Raw genomic sequence first — 23,184 nt, 5'->3', positions numbered from 1 at the left:
GATTATCTCCATTCACAGGTGTAGAGACTGACACTCAGAATTTAAGTCAGTTGCCCAAGGACTTCCTGCTACTAATGATCAAGTTAGAATTTCAATGCAATGAGACCACTAATGCCCATGCTCTTCAACTCTTTTCTATGCTGGAAGTGAAAGAGAATTGCAGTGGGAGCAGAAAGAATGATGAAAATTTGTCATCTCTATGTAATAATAAACATTGAGTGGGAAAAGATATAAAAGTAATAATATGACTCAGTGAAAACAAAGATGATATAGAAAAGTGTGTCAGAATTTTATTTGGTGAACTCAATATTCATAGACAGAAATTAATGTATTTTTATCTTTATGGAATAAAAGAAGACAATCTTTCATTGTTCAAGTGAAATGTAATTGAAGCGTCGTTCTATTTTTGTGGCATTAACCCAAACTGATTAAATCTGTTATATTGCTTAAGTCAAGGTAGAAGTCAAGTATTAGCAGACATGTACCCTAATAAAGTAGAGGGTGCTGGGAGAGCATTGACAATCTTATATAAAATGAGAAAAATCGTATACAATATTTAGGTAGTGTTAAGACATATTAGAAGTTGAATCATTTGGTTGTCTATGAGATTGCATCTTCAAAATGTTTTGGCTCAGAAATATGATGGTTCTTTCTTGCTTTAAAACTTAAGCCCAGAAACAAGGCATTTGTAAATCATGTTTGGTTTTGTTAATTCATGTATTCAAATTCATTTTGCTTTACCATACTGTTTCTACGTGGAAAACGATTATTGTAATGCCCTTTATTTATTCCTAATAATTTTTAAGCTTAACATAGTACCTAGATGTTCTAGAAGAATAGCACCCTATTTCACAGATATGTTAGCAAAGCTGAAGAACTGAAGAATCACAATTTCAGTAGAAATTACACCAAAAGGAAAAACACTACATTTTTTAAAATCGAAAATAGTAGAGTGTGAAAAAACGCTAACACTAAAGTGAAGTTTTGTCTCCATTGCCAATTGAAGCATATCCCAAAAAATCATTTGACTGCAAATTATGCAAAAGTCGCACATACATTGAAGTTCGCAGATGTTGGATTTGATGAGAGAAGAAACATCAGTATTAACATCAAATGTATGCCTCTAAAGCCAATTCCTGGTTGAATATTTTACACTTTCTAGAGGTACTATTATCCTGCAAGTTTTTTCTCGTATCCAGATGCTCTGAGGAAAAGAAAACACCTACAGTTTCTTCAGAAAGGAGGTGCTTGTTTAAATAGAAAACCTTGCCGAATAGCACTGAGAAGTTTTTCTCGGTTCCCTCAGGTTCTTCGCAGCAATAGCTTGCTGGAGTCCACAGACTACTGGCTGCAGAATCAGAGGACGCCCTGCCAAATTGGTTTTGTGGAAGACAAATCTGAAAATTGCGCTTCTGTAAGTAAACACCACTCTCAGGATATTGTGTGATAAAGCAGGGAATTGGGCACATGTGCTCATGCTAAGGATGGAAGTTTTCTACTTCATTAAATACAAGATGGAGAAAGTATTCTTTTGAAAATACATAACTGGTTTATACAGATTGTTAACAAAATAAATGCAGAGGTCATGTTTCTACTCCGATTTTGCTCATTTCAACAGGTAAATTAATTGATCATTTCTCTGTAAAGGAAAAATGATGTTTATATTTTCAAAACTGACTGAGAAAAAGATTCAGAAATAGAATTATATGCTGAGAAATAAAAGACCATTCAAGAACTCTCTTGGGTTCTTTTCAATATATTTTATAATTCTTGCTAGTAATTTTCCAACATGAAAATTGTGTACAAATTATTTTTTTTACCATTCTTAGAAGTTATAGTCATTATTTGAAAACCTTTTCAACCTAAGACATATACAGACATGCATTTTAATATACTGGAGCTGGGCTTTACATACAAATCCTTCCTTTTTAAGGGAAAAGATGTTCTTATAGATCAATATAACTCTTATGGCTTAGAATGTGAGTACGTATTGTTGGTGTGAAATATGCTCCTTCGTATATGTTCTACAAAGCTACATATTTAACTGAAATCACCTATCTCTTATGAGGTCATGATTACAGAGATTGGGAGAGAATATTTCCAAAGAGGAGAGAAATGTAGTTCTCATGAATAAATTGAGGGTATCAGCTCTGAGCTATTCCTGGACTTAAGTTGCATGCCAGCATTTCTGTTAAAAGGAAAAAAACGGAAGCTGAAAATGGGATGGAGAAGCTTTTTATATATAATGAGCAGAACCAGAACTGGCAGACAGAGGATGTAGAACAGTCCACACTGCAGAGTCTCATAGCACAAAGAAAGCAGAGTCCATTCAACAGAGTGAATTCAATTTCCTTGTTTAGGCAAATGATGTTGATTCTGCTACTTTAGGGCTCTGATCCCTTGTCCAGAAAGCTAGTTGCTAGCTAAAAAATCTTTGGGGAAAACAGAAAGGATTAAGTGGCAAGTAATTTAATAATTATACCTTCTTTGCAAATTCAGTTCTAAGGTGAGTTGGAAAATGCAAGCATTTGCTGACCCACATCTCTAATTACTCAGCTACAAATTGTAAATGGGAGAGAAATGGAGAGTACAAGCTCTCAGCAGCTACACTTTGGTCAAAGTTGTTATCCGAGCAGCTCCTGTATTAACAAGTCTCCCACTTGGAGAAGACACAAAAGTTGGGGCATTAAAAACTGTAGTGAAGGGCAAAGAGATCTCTAAACTTTATGTTTTTGGGGTCTGGATTGCAGATCTACAATTAGAAATGCTACATTTATCGCCAAATTTAAGGTTACCATTGGATCTTCCTAAGTGTAAGAGAACTCTCCTCCCATCCCCCACCAATCTCAATGGACTCAAATTTGGACTTAAAACTATATGACTTCCTTTCTTAATTCTTTGTCCCTTTATAGTGTCAGATGACGTCAGTGACTTTGAGCTGATTCATCCTGCCTTTATCGTTCCTTCTATTCTTTCCAAACGGGGAAAAATCTAAATACAAATAAAAGGCATATTGGAAGATTTGTTTTCCTACAATAGTTTATAGTAATTGAAACCAGCAAATGTTAAAAATTGTCCATGACTCTAAACCTAAAAGAAATTTCAAGGTGCCTATGAAAAACTAGCCCTAATCTCTCAAAAGTATCCTCTAGTCACTTCTTCTTAATTTCCAAATTCTCTCTCTTTTTCTGGCTTGGTGCAGATTTCTAGGGTGGGTAGAAGAAAGTCCAGAGTTGGACATTGCTGAGGGGAAACTGTTATCTAGAGGAGAAACTGAGGTGAACTAAAGAGATGGCTAACCAGTACAAGGACCTCTTGATCAAGAGAGCCACCAGAAAGAGGAGCCAAAATGGTCAAGGAAAAAGTGCTTAATTCCTTATCAAAGCAAATTCTCCACATCAGCACAAAATCAAAGTGTAATTTAAAGAGGAAAAAAGACTGTATTTTAAAATAATAATTACATTAAAATTTAATTTTAAAAAATTAACTTAACAAAATCATCCCAACCTAAATCTATTGACAAATAATCACAACAGAATCTGAGGAACCTGTAGCAATGTTGTCCCATAATTTACTGCTTTATGCTCTGTTCATAACTCTTGGGGACCCTCTCGATGTTAGTCATTGCTTCTTTAACTCATTTCTTCCTGACAAAAATTAGTAGCCAATTTTCATATCCAATTCTGATTGCCTTGGTATCCATTGTACTGAACGCCAAGTATCTAGATTTGCAGTTTCTTAGAACTAAGTGCCTCATTGTACCAATGTTTTCTGACTTCAAGATGTTCACCCAAAAATTTTATGGAGGGGCCAGCCCCAAGGCCTAGTAGTAAGTTCGCACTCTCCACTTTGGCAGCCGGGGTTCCTGGGTTCAGATCCCGGGCACGGACCTACATACAAAATAGGCTGTGATGGTGTCCTACATACAAAATAGAAGAAGATTGGCACAGATGTTAGCTCAGGGCCAATCTTTCTCAAAAAAAAATTTTTTTATGAAGAGATAATGTCAGGCTTGGAAAACCTTGAGGATATTGTGTGCATGCATCAGCATGACTGTTTGTTCTCAAGCATCAAACAAGGAGTTTTAGTCATTATTTCATTAGGGAACTGCATTCATTTCACAGCTAAAATGAGAAGTCTTAATTAAGAGCAGTTTGAAGTAGTCAGAAATATGATAGGCACGCCAAAAAAGGAATTGCTAGCCAGGAAGTCTGGTTCAGAAGCCCCCTGAAAGTTACCCTTAAAGGTTGTTCAAAGGTATCAAATGTGAAAATTGTGCTTATATTTTTCTAAATAGAGTTCTCCTATCAAAATATATAATTTATTTTCTTTTTGATTTGCCATTCTGAAAAAAATGTCATATACTAACTTTCAGAGTGTTTCTTTTTTTAACCTGGTTACTTAAAAGAAGGGAAATGTGGAGAAGGTTAATGGAATTGGAAGCCAATCTCCCAACCCAACAGCTGAGACATTATCTTAAAAGAGATCAGTAACACAAGTGGTAGGAATTGGACTTTTCAGTACTTTTAACTTTTTTTTTAAATTAAAAGCTAATTTATTCACTTTTTAATCTGCTATTACTCTTTGCTATTTACTGGAATTTAATTTTTGATTTTTCAGGAACCACCTTTTGGTTTAATGGTCTATTAAAATTACCTTGACAATTCACATTATTTCTATTCATTGTTACTTTCAGACTCTTTCCTTACTGATCATTTTAAGACTCTTGTCTATTGCACTGCAAATAAATTATATCCTCTAGTATGCATTTTAACTGACGAATTACGGTATTTGGAAATGTGTTACATTTGCCTTAAATTTGTAAATAAGTGAATGAAGTTCTCAAGCAGCCTTCAACATCCACACATGATGTTGCCAAACTACAGTGGGTCTTTGAGGCAAATGCAACTCAGCAGGAACAGTGACAAAATGATATGTCATATGACTGATTTTTATTTTATGTTATTTCTCCAAATATATCTATACTAGTCTATTCTGAAACCTAAAAAAAAAAAAGTTAAGGAAGACATAAACACCCCACTTGATAAGTTGGTCTATGGATGAATCTAGACTCACATGATCAAGGAAATATATAATTATAGAACTGTGAGGGGGCATTTTACATTATCTAGTCCAGATATTGACTAAGTTTTCAAGCAATTTTTAATTTTTTTCCTTAAAAAATCAAGTTTGGGAACTTATTTTTTTGAATCTTTAATTTTACATTTACAGAAAAATTGCAAGAAGAGTGCAAAGAATTCCCAGATTCCCCAAATGCTAACATTTCACTACATTTGCTTTATACTCCTTTCCTCTGTGTGTGTATATTCGTCTGCGTGTAAATATACACATACGATTTTTTCCTAAAAACTGAGTCGCAGACGTGATGCCCCTTTATTCCTACATACTTCAGTGTGGAATGTAAATACTTAAAACCAGGATTGAACCCACATCTGCAGAAACCCTTCTTCAGGCTACTAATTCAGTACCCACTGCACAGTGATAGTCTTTAAATATTTATTCAACAACTTTTTTGTGTGTGTGAGGAAGATTAGCCCTGAGCTAACATCCGTTGCCAATCCTCCTGCTTTTGCTGAGGAAGATGGGCCCTGGGCTAACATCCGTGCCCATCTTCCTCTGCTTTATATGCAGGACGCCTGCCACAGCATGGCTTAACGTTGGTCTGCACCCAGGATCCAAACCTGCGTACCCTGGGCCACCAAAGCAGAGCATGTGAATTTAACCACTATGCCACCAGGCCGGCCCCTTATTCAACAATTTTTAAGGAGAAGCTAAATGCCGCCCATATGAAAGTGAAAAATCAAATGCTGATGATAGAAGTCAGCCAGATGGGCAAAACAAAAACCTTGTATTTAAATGGACCCACTCAGCTTGGGAGGCATTGAAGGAACCATCAGGGTTACTTGAGCATGTAGCCTCCTAGGGAGGAGGGGGCAGAGGAAGCTCTCAGCCCCCACCCCTGGCAGCGTATTTCTACCAGCTTCATCCAGTATTGTTTTTCAAGGGAGAAGTTCAGATAAGTTCTATTTCTTCTATCTTGATATATTTCCAGGGGCTTTATTATCCCCGTCCCTTTGGAGGCTTGCTTCTTAGATAAAACAGATAAAGCAAGGCTCTGGGGGCAGTAGAACAGGGTGCCCACAACCTGGTCTGTGTGGCCTCACCTCGCCCTGGGCTGTAGCCCCTGACACACCTTGGGAAATCCAAGCATCCGGAGAAAATCTTCTGACTCTTGGTCAAATGAAATTTTCATAAACCTTACCAAGCCACTAGAAGCCAATAAATTAGAAAGAACACTTTGTTGGGAAGCATGACACTGAGGGCTAGTGGAGAAAAGCGTCATCCACCAAAGCAACTAGGTGGCCCTACATCCATGAGGGTCATGTGTAAGAAACAGAAACCTAGAAGAGTGATAAATAAAACTGAGAAGAGATTTTGATAAACAATGACTGATAAACCTAAAGTGTGGGACCAAATAATACAGTAGTAATTTGAGTATAGGCCTTAGACCTAGTCCATACATTTATCAATGTCTTGGATCCTGAAACTATTAAAGAGAAGGTTTTTACAAGTTTATTTTGATCGAAAATTGAGTCCAAATTTTATCTCAAATGTTGTAGGTAAATACTACATATAAAAATTAAGATCATTGACTTTTTCTTACTGGTTAAAGGAATTACAATGTATAGCTAAGTGTTAGGTAAGTGGAATGAGCTTCTAATAATTCATAATATGAAAAGGAATTAAGAGGGAAATATAGGTGATTATTTATATGACTATTTAAGCTTAATGTGACTGCAGAAAACAATTTTAAAATATTTACACTTCAGTAAACAAGAGGAACAAAATGAAAAGCCAAATATCAACTGCATTTAAAAATATATATATACAGATATACATAGGCAACATATTTGACAATTTCAGTGTTGATCTCGATACATAAAGAGCTGCCCCAATTCAATATGAAAAAATGAAAATCCGAATAGCAAAGTTGGAAAAAGCCAAACATAAGAAATTCACAAAACAAGATATAAAATTTTTAGTATACACATGAAAAAAAATCAATGTCTCTGAAAATCAGAAAGTTGCAACTATTATATAACTTGTTCCTAATAAACTGCTCCGGATTTTTAAAAATTATTACACTCCATGTTGATATAAGCAGAGCAAATAGGACACTCAGCAACTGACATTGGGAGTGTAAATTAATAAAATTAGTATAATCTTCCTGGAAGAAAACTTTGTGATATGTACTATGTAAAACATTTTAAATGTTCATGCCTGTTGATCCAACTCTAGAAATATATTCTAAAGAAATGGCGGGAATTACATGCAGACTGGTGTAAAATATGGTTGATGTGCCTAAGGCAACACAGTGGACTGATTTAGAACATGGGTTCTAGAGTCAGGCTGCTTTGGCTTGAATCCCAGCTCGTCTTTCTAACTATGGCATCTTGACCAAGTTATTTAGTCTCTCGCTGCCTCAGGTTCCTCATCTGCAAAATAGAGATGATAATTGCATTTGTCTCGTGGATTGTAAGGATTAAATGCATTAACATTTCTGAAGTGCTAGAACAGTGCCTGCACATAGTAAGCACTATATAAATATTCAATAAAATTAACAGATTGTGATGGCCAAGATGAGAAAGATCATGCATGTCCCACAGTACAAGAATGGTAAATAATCTTTGGACATCTACACCATAAAGACTTATGCATCCTTTACATGCAAAGGTTTGCAAAAAATATTTAAGCGCACAGAAATAAAGGCTCACAATGTAATTATACATAAAAATTAGGCTTCAAAATTGGACATAATATATATGAAACAGGACATGTTAATTGATTGAATGAAGGAAAGAGGGAAATCAGGAATAACTTTTATGATTTTGGCTTGAGCTCCTAGGTGGATGGAAGTTTCATTTGCTGTGATAGGGAAGACTGAAAGAGAGAGAAACAAGTTGGAGGTGGGAGGAGGATGAGGATGGTGGATGTCTTTTAGTCATCCAAGTGGAAATGTCACATTGGTGGTTGGATGTACGGTTGGAGTTGTTGGCAAGATCAGGGTGAGAGATAAGAGATTTGAAGGTCTTCGGGGTGACCCTCAGAGAGTAGAGATGAGCCAAAACAGGCAGAGTATCTAGATAGAGACAGGGGCTTGCAACTGAGCGCCGGGGCATTCTGATAATAAGTGCTTATACAGTGGTCATGTCCAAGGGTCCCCCCAAAAGCAAGACATTATTATTTAACCATGTAAGCCAGAGTTTCAAATACATAATGAGGTATTTCATGTATCCTGATATTTTTTTGCCACTAAAAATACAGTGGATGAATAAATCTGAGTGTACTTTCAAACCTTGGTGTTCGTACCGTTTCTCAATTGTTTTTTTTTAAATTCATTTTGACAGAAGAATACATTACTAAAATAGCTCAGAATAGCTTTGAGTTTCAAATTTCATACAATTCCTGCAATTATAGCAATTTTCCTCTGAGTGGAAAGCCTATCAATCAAGAAAAACCAACAACAATAAACAATGTCTCTCATTAAAATACCTTTAAGCTTCAAAGATATTAACTACATAATTTCTATTTCTCTTTAGTAGAATCATTTGTTTGGATTAACATGTCTTTCTTAATCAGTTCTTCCAAAGTCCCAGGAAAACTAGTTTGAAGGAATAACAATATTTTTTTACGACTTAGGGCCTTAAATTTCAAAATAAATAAATAAATAAGAAAAATAAGAAATAAAAAAGTGGGCCTGGCTGATGACCACCACAGGATGTCTGGTGTTTAGTTCCAAGCCTATGGAATATTATTTCTCTCTTTTCTAACAATTAAGACAAGCTTACCCTAGAGGTTTAGTAGGAAATGAGAAAGTGCTAAAAGCATAATTTCTGCCCCTCCATACTTGGATATTACACTCTTTTTAAGAACCAGAGACAGCCCTCACTTTATATTCTAGACAGTACCCGGCACATAGTGTCTGTTATGTTGGTGGAATTTAATTGGATTATCCGGAGGCATTCAGTGTACTTGCCAGAAGCATCTGAAATGGCTGAAAGGGGTGAAGGGAATTTTCCTCCCTGCTAAGTTATGCCTCGGGTGTGGTTTAATATAATCATTAAGCAGACAGCCTAAGTCAGCTGTGGCTCAGGTAGTTTTACCAGGCACCCAGGGATGAATTCTTCTAAAGCGGGGTCTCTCATCCTTGGCGCTATTGTTGCATTGGGCTGGACAATTCATTGTTGTGGGAGGATTTCCTGTGCATTATAGGATGCTTACTAGCATCCCTGGCCTCTATCCACTAGATGCCAGTAACACCCACTCCCCACCAAAAAATGTCTCCAGACATTGCCAATGTTCTCTGGCCAGGTGTGGTGGGTAGGGGGCAAAATCACACCCAGTTGCAACTACTGCTCTAAAGTTTCTCAAACTTTAACCTTTAGTTACCCCTGATGTATTTCCTATTCATGTGTTTCAACCTGAGCTGCACCTCACCCCTGTATAGACATGGAAGGAAAACACAGCCTCCACTTCTCCCAAATGGTCTCGGTCCACCAGTTGCTTTCATCAAAGACCATACGCGCTAGGAAGAAGGACAGAAAATGAACGTTGGTGAGACAGTTAAAACCAGCTCAGGATACCCGTCTGTAGGTCAAGATCAATTAGTTTACGGCCGTTGCCTCTACCACCAAACAGAATCCAGTACCACTGGAAGATCCCGAGCAACCAATTTCTAGATTGAGATATATTACATTTATTTATGACAGTTTTTTCTTTTATCAAATAGAATGCAATTACATAACAGATAATTCGAAAGCAATCAGAAAGAAAATCACCCTAATCCTGCTACCTAATGGGTCTACTCTTGGCACCCAGGTTATTTCCTTACCTACTTTCCCCCACAAGCTAGAAAGAGCAGGCATGTCAACTCACCTTGATTCCAAATGGGAATTTGTGCCCTAGGTTGAAGTCAGAAATCTAGTTTTCTACATGAAATCTGATTTCTAAATGTTGGCCAGTAATAAAATTTTCTTTCAACATTGTGTAAGGAAAACAGAGCACATCTATGGGATGGAACCAGCTGACGGGTCTCCAGTTTCTGACATCTGTCATTTCATCTGTACCCACCTGGCCTCATTCTTGTTACCTGCCAATTTCTATTTGCATTTGGACTTAAGACCTCTGTCACTAATCAATCCCTCAAATGCTTTCCAGCTCAAAAATTCTCTGGGTCTAGGACCTAGTACATTACCAGAACTCCCTTTCTGGTGACCTGAATTAGCTTGTCCAAATTTTTACCACTCTAAACAAATAGACAAAACCACCCTCTGTGGCCTTGCTCTCAGAGGATGATTTGGAAAATAAAGTCTTACCTAACCTGGAAAATAAAGGACAGTGGGCATGAACTATGCCAATTCATTCCCTTTATTCATATGTGTGTGTATATATACATATACATGTATATATATGTGCATGTGTACCTATCCATATAATAATGTATATTTTTATATACATAATATATACTATATAGTATATATATTTCTGTTGAAACTATTGTTCTGGTAAGTAAACAATTCACATCATGAAGACCTAAGACAGAATTGTCCAAAAGGTAAAAATTAATCCAATAGGTATATCTGTCTTAGAATAAATGGTCATTGTTCTTCATAAAAGTACTATCTACCACTGAATTCTTATATACTTGCATATAATTCTCCTCCATCCTTAAAAATACTTTTGTTACTCCAAATCCTCTTTAAAAAGCAAATATAAAAACAAGCAACAAACACTTTCCTTGACCCTCTCTCCCTGTAAAACCATTTGTTCTGTGTTCCTTCTCCTCTTAACCAACAAACTTAAAAACCAAAAAAAAAAAGTAGACTGTCTCTACTAACTGGCTATCGCACCACTCTGATGAAATTTCTCTTATTATTGTCACCAAATCCACTGACATGTTTTCACTATTTACATCATTTAGCTAATAGTAAAACTAACTGAACTCATACTCCCAACCAGCCTCTGAAAACTAGCTATTTTCTCCATGGCTTCAAGAACATTATTCTCTCTTCTAATTATTTTCTTGCCTCTGGGATCATTACTTCTTTGTTATCTTCCGGGACTTCTGTTCCCCGCACCTGGCACTTAATTGTGGCATTTCCCAAAGGTTTGTTCAAAGCCTGGTCCCTTCTTACTCACTGATCTCCTTGATCATTCCTCCATACTTCATGGCTTCAGCCACATCTATATGCCAGTGACAGCCATCTTTGGACTGTAGACTTATTTCTGGTGCCTGTTAGATACACCCACCTGAACATCTCAAAAATAACCCAAATTCAACATAACTGGAAGTAAATACCCAAAAATATGTTCTGCCTCACAAATTTTCAATTTTTATTGATGGTTTTAATATCTACACATTTTCCCAAACTGTAATCCTTAGACTCACACTCATCTTATTTTTCTCCCTCTCTCTTCATCTCTACCTGATTATCAAAAGCTATTTTGATTTTTCAATTCTGGCTATGCCTTTTCAGTCCCATTATCACTATTTTATTGCCTAAAGCCCCACATAGTTCTTCTAAACATTTAATACACAAAAATCAAAAGCAAATATAGAAAGCTTAAAAAAAAAAAAAGGCAGAGAAGACCCTAGCAACTTTGAAAGGCCACTGGTATCTTTTTCTCCTGAAATCCTTTGCAGCACCAAGTTCCTAGATTTATTTTAAGGTCCCAATGGTAAGAATAATCACATTCCCAGTCCTCCCACCACCACCCTCAGCATCACATAATTCCTCCAGGGGCTGCTGAGTCAGTTTAGTATCTAATTTAAGACCACAGCTCTAGTTTCTAATTGAACTGAATATGATTCCAAAGGAGTTGATTCACCATCGTTATCCTAGTTTTTAAAATGCTATGCTACAAGACAGGCCAATGAAGAAACACTTTGACATTGGAAACACTCTCACAATATTCATTTGCCAGAGCCTAGTGGTAGTGCCAGGATAAAATATCATTTGGTGAATGTATTTACACCACATGCTAAACAAACAGAATGTACTAGAGTTCTCCTATTCTGACAAACTGGGTGATTAAGCTTCCGTTTGTGAAATCGCAGAACTCAAAACCTGGAAAAAACCCAAAGCCCAAGTCCACCAGCTCTTAGTGCAGTGAATACAGCACTTTTTCAAGATTCCCTGGTAGATTCCCTCAGAAAATATAATTATTTTGTTAAAATGTAAAAGGCACAATTTCTTCATCGTAAGATGATGTTTATTTGAGGCATAAACGGTTTGTATTACTAATGCATGCTTGAAGACCCTAAATTAGTATTATTGAAAAGTTCCAAGATATTTAGCTTTTTGGTTGTTTTTAGTAAATTTAAGATTATCACATGTTTGTATGTAAATTACTGTCAGATTATATCTGACAGATATCTGGTTATATGATTCCTAGGTATAAATGTCATTAAGTTTTGATATGTCTGTGCCATCAAGCCCAAGCCACATAGCCCTTGGTCATCTCAAGTGGCAATGGTTTCACTTACTCATCCAGCTGGCATTTATTGGGTCTTAGGATGTGCAAACTACTCTACCAGAATCTCTGATGGATATAGAAATATGAGCAAAGATTCTTTGCATCTTAAGAAGCTCAGAAAACTGGACATTTTAGATAATATAACAACTCTGGATACTGATTCCCCTCCCTCTTTCCCAGGCTTGTTTTGTTGTTGTTTCATTTTTTAATTTGGCTAGGTTGTTTTAGTGAAGTCTGTTTCCTTCTTGCAGTGTGAAGCCTTTGGTGTCACTCCTCAGAGGTGCACAGCCTTGGGCCTGTGCGCGGTCAACTAGGACGACATTGGTCTTAGCAAGTCTCTCTTTGACTGTTTCTTTCCCTGATCCTTCTTTTAAGCTGTCTACTTCATTTGGTATTACACCCCTGCCTGTTTGACTCCTCTATTTACCAGCTGATTGCTCTATTGCTTTTAACAATGCCCTGGAGTATAAATTTCTCAGCAATCTGATCCGATTAAATTTGACAGGCATAGTTTTTGAGACCAGTTTTGATTTTCATTCTGACACCATGAGGGCTCTTCTTAGCTGTCTCTTTTTCTGTTTCTCTCTAGCAAACTAGCTGGCCTGTGGTTTAGCTTATTGCTCTTAATTAAGAGGGGCTATTTTTTTTTTGAGAGAGCCCGTAGGCTTGAACTTCCCCAGACTGTTTCAAATAATCTCAGTTCCTTTGGGGAGGGCTTTGAACTCTCTTTTCTTATAGACTGCCTCTCCTCCTGGGTAACTCTCTGAGCTACAACTCTGGGGACTGGGTGAGGCAGTAGCCTCTGGTGTTCTTGGCCTCCCTCTCCCAGTGTGGAACTTCTGCTCTGTAAGCAAGGGAGTGAGGGTGATCACGGCCCTAGTATTGTCAGCCTGCCACATATAGAGCAGCACCTGAGTAGAGCCTAGATGAAAGAAAGAAACCCCCAACTTCTTGGCTTCAGTCACCAAGAATTAGCCTCTTCAATTTGGAGTTGGAGGGGACGAGAAATGCTGGCAGTCTCTGAATCTTAGTGAGATACAGTAACGCTTGTTTGGGAGCTGAGGAGAGAGGAGACCCAAATGGAGCTTCTGTCAAGTTAAACTGGGGAAGGGGAACGGGGGAAGAGGAGAAAGTGAGTTGTGATTTAAGTGCCACACACTCTCTCTGTTCTGAGTTTTAGTAGGGTTTCTTGAAAAACATTTCTTCATTTTCTGTATGTTCTTAGGACAATTTCTAGCAAATTAAAATATTTGCTTTTATAGTTTTTGCCAGCTTCGCTTGTTTTACTGGGGGGTCCAGAGAGTTCCTCATACTTTCATCCCAGACCTGAAACTCAATATGGTTTCTTATTTCCAGTCCATTTCACTCAATGTTACCTGCCTGGCCCTTGGAGGTGTCTGAGTTTGTAACTCAGGCAGGGTTTGTAACTCTAGAGTCAGAGATTTCGTGTCTCTCGTTAAAGGTAGCTTAATATCCTTTAGCATTCGGCCTTGTTGAGGGTAGAGCTGACATTCTTTCATGAAAGTGAAGGCATCTAATATCCCTGAGGAAGAGCGTCTCATTTTTGTATAAAGTTGACAAGTGACTATTTGTAGAGAGAGCCAAGATTTTCCTCAGAAAAAAAGAATTGAAATTCTTTGTAATACGTGGAGTCCAACTTCAGAAGATGCTTTTGTTAATTTTATTCTGCAAACATTTAACAGGTGTCACTCAATGTTCAGAGCAACCATAAGGACGTGTTAAACAGCATTGATTAGTTAAAAAACTTTAAGGAAGATAATTTCAAAATGAGCCCACAAAATAAACTGTTTGTAAAATATTTCCCTTGGTTCTACATGAATTGACTTGCAATATAGCTGTTGGCCGGAAGCTTCTTAGACATTAAAGGAGATTTGGCAAAGGATGATAAATGTCAAATAGCTAAAACTGAGTTATTATTCTCCATAGTAGTAATTGCACAGCAGACATATTTGTCTATTTATGCCACTCATTAGTTCCAACATAATCATGTTATTAACCTACAAGAGAATTTAACCATGTATCCTTGAAACCACCAGAATTTTTATGTACAGGCATGCTTGCTTAACATCGGGGATATGTTCTGAGAAATGTGTCATTAGGCAATATCATTGCTGTGCAAACATCATAGAGTGTACTTGCACAAACCTAAATGATATAGCCATTTAGGCCATATGCTGCTAATCTTATGGGACCACCCTCGTATATGCGGTCTGTCATTGACCAAAACATCTTTATGTTGCACATGACTGTATTTTCAACCAGAAATTCGTGGGTAGATATATCTATACCAAGGAAAAGTCTTTGGTCACTGCCATTTTTGTCTAATAGCATTGACAAATAATAAGAAGTAGGTGCAGGGTAAAACAACTGATGTTAAAATTAAGGGTCACACTTCATTTATCACAAGTTCCCAAGAGACTTGGTCTATGTGAGCTCAAAAGTTCCTTCCAGTTTTAAGACTCTTTTCAAATGCTTATTCATTGTTCTTGACAGTGCAGTAATTGGAAGAAAGTGATATTTTGCTTAATTAGTGAGAGCAGCATAATTTTCCAGCCTTTATATTTTTTTTTACACTGATCTTCAGGGTGGCGTTTTGTTAACTCAGCAGATTGCTGTTGTTCTGATGCTTAGTCAGTGAAACCTTTCTGCCTGAATTGCTTAAGAGGTAAAAGACCTAGGGATGTATTTTTGGTTTACCTTAGTAACTGCAAAGGGAATTCATCAATCAATGCCACAGGCTTCAAGCTATTCTTATGACAACTCAATTTTATTGACAACTTTTCTTCCTTCACTAAGTTTGTCTTCAAAAATACCCTTTTTCTGCTGTCCATCATAACCCTTTCTCACTCTTCCAATAGGCAGAGATCCCTTTAATCTAAAGAAATGTTATTTAAAAGAGGAAAAGCAAAGAATTGGACTCAAGCCCTATTTATATGCCTGGAAACTGAAGGGAGAATTAATTTGCTTAGGCAAAGTCCACTCAAGTTTTTAGTTTATGAAAGCACTTTTCAAAATTAATCAACAGTGAATGTTTAGAGATTGCCTAAAACAAAGTTCTACAAGACATTTAAGATGATAGAGAAATAATGGATTCCTGTTGTGCATGAAAATGTGCATCATATCATTTGTTTGAGAACAAAACCAAAAAAAGTTGACTAATTTATAATAAACAATATTTATGTATGAATATATAAAAAATGTGAAATGAATGGACCTGATATTTTATTAGTGTGTTGATAATTACGGGAAAAATTCATACAGGATTTAAGCTCCCTTCAAATCAGTTGTGTAGCCATTAGTTTATTTTCCTATTTGTAGGCCTACTCTGTCATTAATATCATCTCTAATTCAGAATTTAAAAAATTTTTAATACTAATTATCATGCCAGGAAGCAATTAATAACACATGCCGCCCATGCACGATGAAATGGGCATGGATTTGCCAGCCAATCCTTTGAGAGGCAGGTGAAGGAAGGTTTCCTCACCAATGTTGTATCTATAAGCTACATCCAGTGGACACCATTTATTAAGGTAACAAAATACTTCCCATTGTTTTACTTGGGTTTATAAATGTGTAGGAGGGACGAAATGAGACAATGCAGCTGAACTACTGCTTTATTTTTCTGAAAGAAATAACTTTCCTATTTTAATGCTAGAAATATTGAAATCATTACCTATACTGAGTTCTGTGCAAAGTAACGAGCTTTCTCCTAAAAGAAGTGTTCAAATGGAAATGGGATAAACACAGAGCCACAATTTCACAGAGGTGATTCACACATCTGGTAAACGACCTCTGCAGACTCTTCCATTCTGAACTTATATGACTTTGTGAAACATTTCAATAAAAAAAAAAAAACCTGATATTCATTAAATACTCTGGTCTGCCAAGATCTCTGCTAAGAACATTAGATGGATTCATAAGTCAGACAACATCTCTACAGAGTAGGGAGTAGTATTTTCTCCAGGCAAGGCTGACTTGGATGATATACCCAAGTCACACAGCTAGTAAATGGTGGAGCCAAGAATAAGACCCAGGCAGTCTAACCAAGAGTTCAGTCTCTCAGTCCTTCCTGCTCTGTCTCCATACAGTTTGTAGCCATTTCTAGACCTCTGACTTCATAGCAACTGAATGATCTGCCTGTTCCTTTTCATTTTGAGACAGAGGCCCCTTAATTGCAAAAGTGTTTGTTTAGTGATTCCATAAATTTGCATCCTTTTTATTGCTACCATTTTAGGTGCTTATCTAACAATCTTTCTGCTCATTTATCACCCATTAATGAGAGTTTTATAATGCTTTAGGTTATAAAGTGCTTCCACCAATATTAATTTCACTGAGTTTTTACAGAAACCCTATAAAGTAGCCAGAATAGGTATTCTAAGTGAAGAAATGTGCATGGGTGTTGAAAGGTTAAATGTTTGTTCAAAATCCTAAAGCGATGGAGTGGGTCCCTGAACTCAGGTCTTCCAATTACATTTGCCAAGCAACCTATTCCTGGCAATGTCACTTGACAATTAAAGCATTAATTGGAAAAGTAAAGTCTTATGATTTCATATCCTTGATTTTCTAGAGCAGCAGTTGGCAAAATACCGTCCTGGGGCCAAATCTGGCCAACTGCCTGTTTTTCTAAATAAAGTTTTATTGGGACACAGTCACACCCGTTCATTTACGTATTGTCTATGAGTGTTTCCCCATCACCACAGAAGACTTGAGTAAATGCAACAAAGACCTTATGGCCTGCATGCCTAAAATATTTACAATATGGCCCTTTACAGACAAAGTTTGCCAACCTCTGTTCTAAAGCAATTAGCTAACACTTTGAAGGATAAATACTGCTTCTCTGTTCTATCTGAGGAATCTCTCAGGTCTTTTTTGCATCAAGTGTTTGAGGGACCGTGCTTCCCACCATCAAGACTTTTAATTGGTTGGTCTCTGCTCCACATTACTTAAAGCCATGATAGATTTTGAAATTTTTATCAAAATGACCTTTCCATAATAATTTCCCACAAACTCTTTTATTCTTGTTTCACTTTAGTAAAACCTTTTTGTGCTTTACCTCTTAGCTTCTTCTAATTTGACTACTCCAAGTATCCTAAGAAATTGCGTGTTTCATAGTATTTTCTCCTGACTTCCATCTGAGAATCAGACAGATATATTGCCTTTTCTTTTCCCTCTGAAGAGTAAGCTGGTATCGTTTGGGAAAACAATATTGCTTCCTGCATAAATCTAGCTTTTGTTTTTCTCAAAGCTGTAATTACTAACAGTATTTTTAGTCCTGTAAACTCTAATTTGCCATCCCATTTTACTGTAGCCTGTTAATCACAAGCTACCAGAAATCGCAAAAGCCATGGTCATGGTCGATGAGAAATATTTGACGTGTGGTTTGCAATTCAGAGAGAGGATCACTTGTCAGCTCTTCAGCAAAAGGAAAGCAAGTCCTTGGTAATTCAAAGAGGATGTGATCAGATACATTTCCCTATTTCTGGGCCTCAGATTTCAGGAAGTAAGTTAACAGGGACATGTACAGACACACCTGAGCCCTAACTAGGTCATTATTAATTTTGAAAAAAGACACATCTGTGCATGCCAAAAGACAGTGTGCTAAAAGGTTACTGCATTCGTGGCACAAGAGATAAAATGTAGATATTATAAAATCTGTTTCCGGCCGGCCCCATGGCTTAGCGGTTAAGTGCGCGTGCTCCGCTACTGGCAGCCTGGGTTTGGATCCCGGGTGCTCCCTGACGCACCGCTTCTCCGGCCATGCTGAGGCCGCGTCCCACATACAGCAACTAGAAGAATGTGCAACTATGACATACAACTATCTACTGGGGCCTTGGGGGAAAAAAAAAGGAGGAGGATTGGCAATAGATGTTAGCTCAGAGCCGGTCTTCCCCAGCAAAGAGAGGAGGATTAGCATGGATGTTAGCTCAGGGTTGATCTTCCTCACAAAAAAAAAAAAAAAAAATCACTTTCATCTTTGAGATCCATTTTTGTGATGATATTCTGTAATTTGAATTTACTTCCATAATTATGTTCTTCCTACCTTAATAGGTATTGTGCTACTCCCTGGAACTACAATGGTAACAGAGATAGACATAGTCTATCTCTCTTGGAGCCAAAATTCTCTTGTCTCTGGAATAGAATGACTTCATTTTTCTGTGATAACATTGGCTATCTCATGCTGAATAGAAACTTGATTGTCAGGAATACATGTTAAGAGAAAGAGAGTGAGTGAGAGAGAGAGATAAAGAGAAGGAAGGAGGGAGGGAGGGAGGAGTAGATGGGAGGAAGGAAGGAGAGAAGGAAGATAAAAAAGGAAGGAAGAAAAGAAGGCAGCCAGGCAGTCTCAAATGAAATAAAGGCAAAGTCATACACTGTCAAGAGGATACTTCTGAAGACTTCAAATTATTCAAGATTAATTTTCTCATGGGCGTTAGAATAGAGTACAGATAATGGATCTGAGATTATATCAATTAACCTCCATTCTGGAATATTTTACATTCAAGTCCACTTTTTAATCACAGTATATATTTACAGTAATTTTTGCATTGCTAACCCCTCTTTTCCAATTATCCAAAATACAACATGCCTTAGGGCAACATGCTTGGCTTAAGGTCACAGGGGCACATTATGGAAACTTTGACCTTGAGGTTAATCTCCAGAAGTTTATCCTTGTCCGCCTGTATGGTGATTTTTGCAAACCGAACATTTAACCAGCTTTGATTTTTTTTTTAAACTTTCTTAACATTTTCTCTAACATTTCACAGAGTGATTCTCTCCTAAACTAACCACAGGTCATAAGGAATGGTTCTTTGGTCTTTCTTATGGCACTGTATCACTGCTAACTTCGGATCCAAAGTCATTGGTTTTATGCTCTAAATGAAGATTTTTAAATCATGATAAGAGTAACCACTAAGGCAACATTTCTCAAAATCACTCACAGGGAGGTTGAGACATGTAAACCTTCAGTCCATGTGGTCCTGAAGACAGCAAGTTTGTTTCTTAACAGATAAAGTTGAGTGATTATGTGGCAATGGTTGAAGAGTTCACAATGAACCAGAAATTATGTGACTGTTGACATGTTGATTTAATTTGGAGAGCATTGTGGCACAGCTTAAAATCTGGCCAATTCATTCAGATGTGAAGATCTCAGAGGGATCATGTTTTTGTTTATGTCTCCATGTTTTAAGTTTTTTCTGCATGTTAAGCAGTACATTAATAACGTGTCTTTTTCAAGACTTCTCACCTAAGTTTTCTAGACATGCTCCCTTAGTAGTCATACTTCCAGCTAAATCAGAGTTGGAAAGATTCTGACATCTCCCTACCCCCCACCTAACACCCACATACCCACTCACACATATGTATACAATTATCATTTTTCTAGACTGGCTCTGCCTGGAGTATTATAAGGCATGTAGTACCTTTTGGGGACCTCGGAGCTCAGTGGTCCTGCTTTCTCCACCTTGAATATCTGGAGCTATATGAACCAACATTCATTCAGAGAGAAGGCTTTATCTCAATTCCATAACTCAAGTGAGGTGTTCTCTGCCAGACCAGCACCTTCCTTACATCATAAGAAAGAGAAGACCTTTGCTCTGCCACTAATGAGCTGCTGGATGGTGGGTCAATTATTCTGCTCCTCTGAGATAATTTTATCATCTCTAAAATAAACTGCTTTGACTAGATGTTCTCAAAGTTCTTTTCCATCTCCAAAAATCTATGATTTTCCAATTATCTGTTCTAGTTAGTGTGAATATACAACAAATCACCACAAAGCTTAATAGCATGAAACAACTTTTCAATGTGCTCATAAATTCTGTGGGTCGGGAATCCAGAGAGGACACAGGGCGGCGGCTTGTTTCTGCCTTATACTGCCTGGGACTCAGCTGGGAGACTGGAAGGCTGGCTTCACTGAGCATCAGATAAGTTGGCCGGAAGGCTGAGGTCTGGAATCATCTGCAAGCTCACTCATTCACATGTCTGACATCTGGACTGGAAAGACTCAAACAGCTGAGATCTCAAACAGCTGGGCCTTGTTTTGCATCTCTGTCTGTTTCAATGTGGCCTCTCCAAATGGTCTTTCAAGAATGGGGTCTTCAGCGTAGCCAGACTAATTACAAGGTGGCTCAGGGTTCCCAAGGCATGTGTTCCAAGAGCCAGGTGGAAGCTGTAATGCCTTTTGTAGCCTATCTTCAGATATCAACAGGGTCATTTCTACTGTAGACACAGGATCACCCAGATAAAATAAGGAGGAACACGGACCCCTCCCTCAAAGGAGGAGTATTAGTGTTACCTTGTAAAAAGAGCATGTAGAGTGGTGTATATTGGTGTGACCACCTCTGGAAAATACAGTATCACATCATGCAAAAGTAGCTTCTCAATAGGTTTAACCTCTTATGGATAGAACTAATCTGCCACGGTTCCCACCTTCTTGAATTCTAGTGTTAAAAAACCTGATGTCTGGGGGCCGGCCCCGTGGCTTAGCAGTTAAGTGTGTGCGCTCCACTACTGGCGGCCCGGGTTCGCATTCTGGGCAAGCACCGATGCACTGCTTGTCTGGCCATGCTGAGGCGGCGTCCCACATACAGCAACTAGAAGGATGTGCAACTATGACATACAACTATCTACGGGGCTTTGGGGAGAAAAAGGGAAAAAAAAAAAACGGAGGAGGATTGGCAATGGATGTTAGCTCAGGGCCGGTCTTCCTCGGCAAAAAGAGGAGGATTGGCACGGATGTTAGCTCAGGGCTGATCTTCCTCACCAAAAAAAAAAAAAAAAAAAAAAAACTGATGTCTGACAACACGCTGCCTACAAAAGACTCACTTTAGCTTTAAGCACACACATACGCTGAGAGTGAAGGGAGTAAAAAGATATTCCAGAAAATGGTAAACAAAAGAAAGCAGTGGTAGCTATAATTATATCAAACAAAAGAGATTTTAAGCTAAAAATGGTCACGAGAGACAAAGAAGGTCATTATATGATGATAAAGGGGCCAATTCATCAAGAAGATATAAAAACTGTAAATATTTATGCACCCAACATCAGAGAAACTAAATATATAAAGCAAATACTAATAGGACTGAAAGGAGAAATAAACAGCAATACAATAATAGTTGGGGATTTAATACCCCACTTTCAACAATGGATAGATTATCCAGACAGAGAATCAATAAGGAAATAATGAATTTGAACAACAGCGTAGACCAAATGGACCTAACAGACACATACAGAACATTCCATCCAACAGCAGCAGAACACATTCTTCTCAAGCGCACGTGGAACATTTTCTAGGATAGATCATAGGTTAGGCCATAAAACAAGTTGCAACAAGTTCAAGAAGATAGAAATTATATCAAATATCTACTCTGACCACAAAGATCAATAGAAATCAAAAAAAAAAAAAGGAAGAAAGCTAGAAAAGTCACAAATACATGGAAATTAAAGAACACACTCCTGAACAACCAATGGATCAAAAAAGAAATCAAAAGAAAAATTTTAAAAATTTTTGAGACAAACAAGAATGGAAAACAACTTACCAAGCTTATGAGACACAAAAAAAGCAGTTCTAAGGGAAAAGTTATAGTCATAAATAAATACATCAAGAAAAAAGAAAGACGAAATAAAAACCTATCATTACACCTCAAGGAACTAGAAAAAGAAAACAAATTAAGCCCAAAATTGGCAGAAGGAAAGAAATAATAAAGATTAGAGCACAAATAAATGAAATAGAGAATAGGAAAGCAATCGAAAATATTAATAAAATTAAGAGTTAATTCTTTAAAAAGATAAACAAAATTCACACACATTTAGCTAGACTAACGAAGAAAAAAAGAGAGAGAACTCAAGTAAATAAAATTAGGAATGAAGGAGGGGACATTACGACTGATATCACAGAAATATAATGAATCATAAGAGACTACTATAAACAATGCCAACAAATTGGACAATCTAGAAGACAGGGATAAATTCCTAGAAACATACAACCTACCAAGACTGAATTATGAAAAAATAGAAAACATGATCAGACCAACAAGTACAAGAGTAAGGAGATTGAGTCAGTAATCAAAAACCATCCAACACAGAAAAGCCCAGGACAAGGTGGTTTCACTGATGAATTTCTTCCAAAGAAATTGAAGAGAATGGAACAATCCCAAATTCAATTTATAAGGCTAGCATTCAACTGATAGCAAAGCTAGATAAGGACACAACAAGAAAAGAAAAATAAAAACCAATCCCCTGATGAATATAGATGCAAAAATTCTCAAAAAAATACTAGAAAACCAAATTCAATAGCACACTAAAAGTATCATACACCATGACCAAGTAGGATTTATCTCTGGGATGCAAGGATGCTTCAACATATGCAAATCAGTAATTGATACATCATAATAATAGAATGAAAGATAAAAGTCATATGATCCTCTCAATAGATGCAGAAAAAGCATTTGAAAAAGTTTAACATTCTTTCATGATAAAAACTCTCAAAAATTGAGTATAGAAGGAATGTACCTCAACATAATGAAGGCCCTATATGACAAGCCCATAGCTAGCATCATATTCAATGGTGAAAGTTTGAAAAGTTTTCTTCTAAGATCAAGAACAAGACAA

At 37.2% G+C, this 23,184-nt stretch overlaps 1 protein-coding gene across 1 annotated transcript in view; it reads left to right on the top strand.

Annotated features, from left to right (window-relative positions):
- Nucleotides 1-23,184, top strand: part of SPHKAP (SPHK1 interactor, AKAP domain containing) — a 145,102-nt gene that overhangs the window by 32,024 nt on the left and 89,894 nt on the right. The window contains exon 4 of the mRNA XM_058533432.1: nucleotides 1,307-1,414. Coding sequence (XP_058389415.1) covers nucleotides 1,307-1,414 — 108 coding nt within the window. The remainder of the gene's footprint in view (nucleotides 1-1,306; nucleotides 1,415-23,184) is intronic.

Source organism: Diceros bicornis, chromosome 37, assembly GCF_020826845.1.
Source record: "Diceros bicornis minor isolate mBicDic1 chromosome 37, mDicBic1.mat.cur, whole genome shotgun sequence".
In the NCBI taxonomy this organism is placed as follows: domain Eukaryota; kingdom Metazoa; phylum Chordata; class Mammalia; order Perissodactyla; family Rhinocerotidae; genus Diceros; species Diceros bicornis.
Note: the sequence above shows the minus strand (reverse complement) of the source record. Positions and strands in the feature narration are given on the sequence as shown.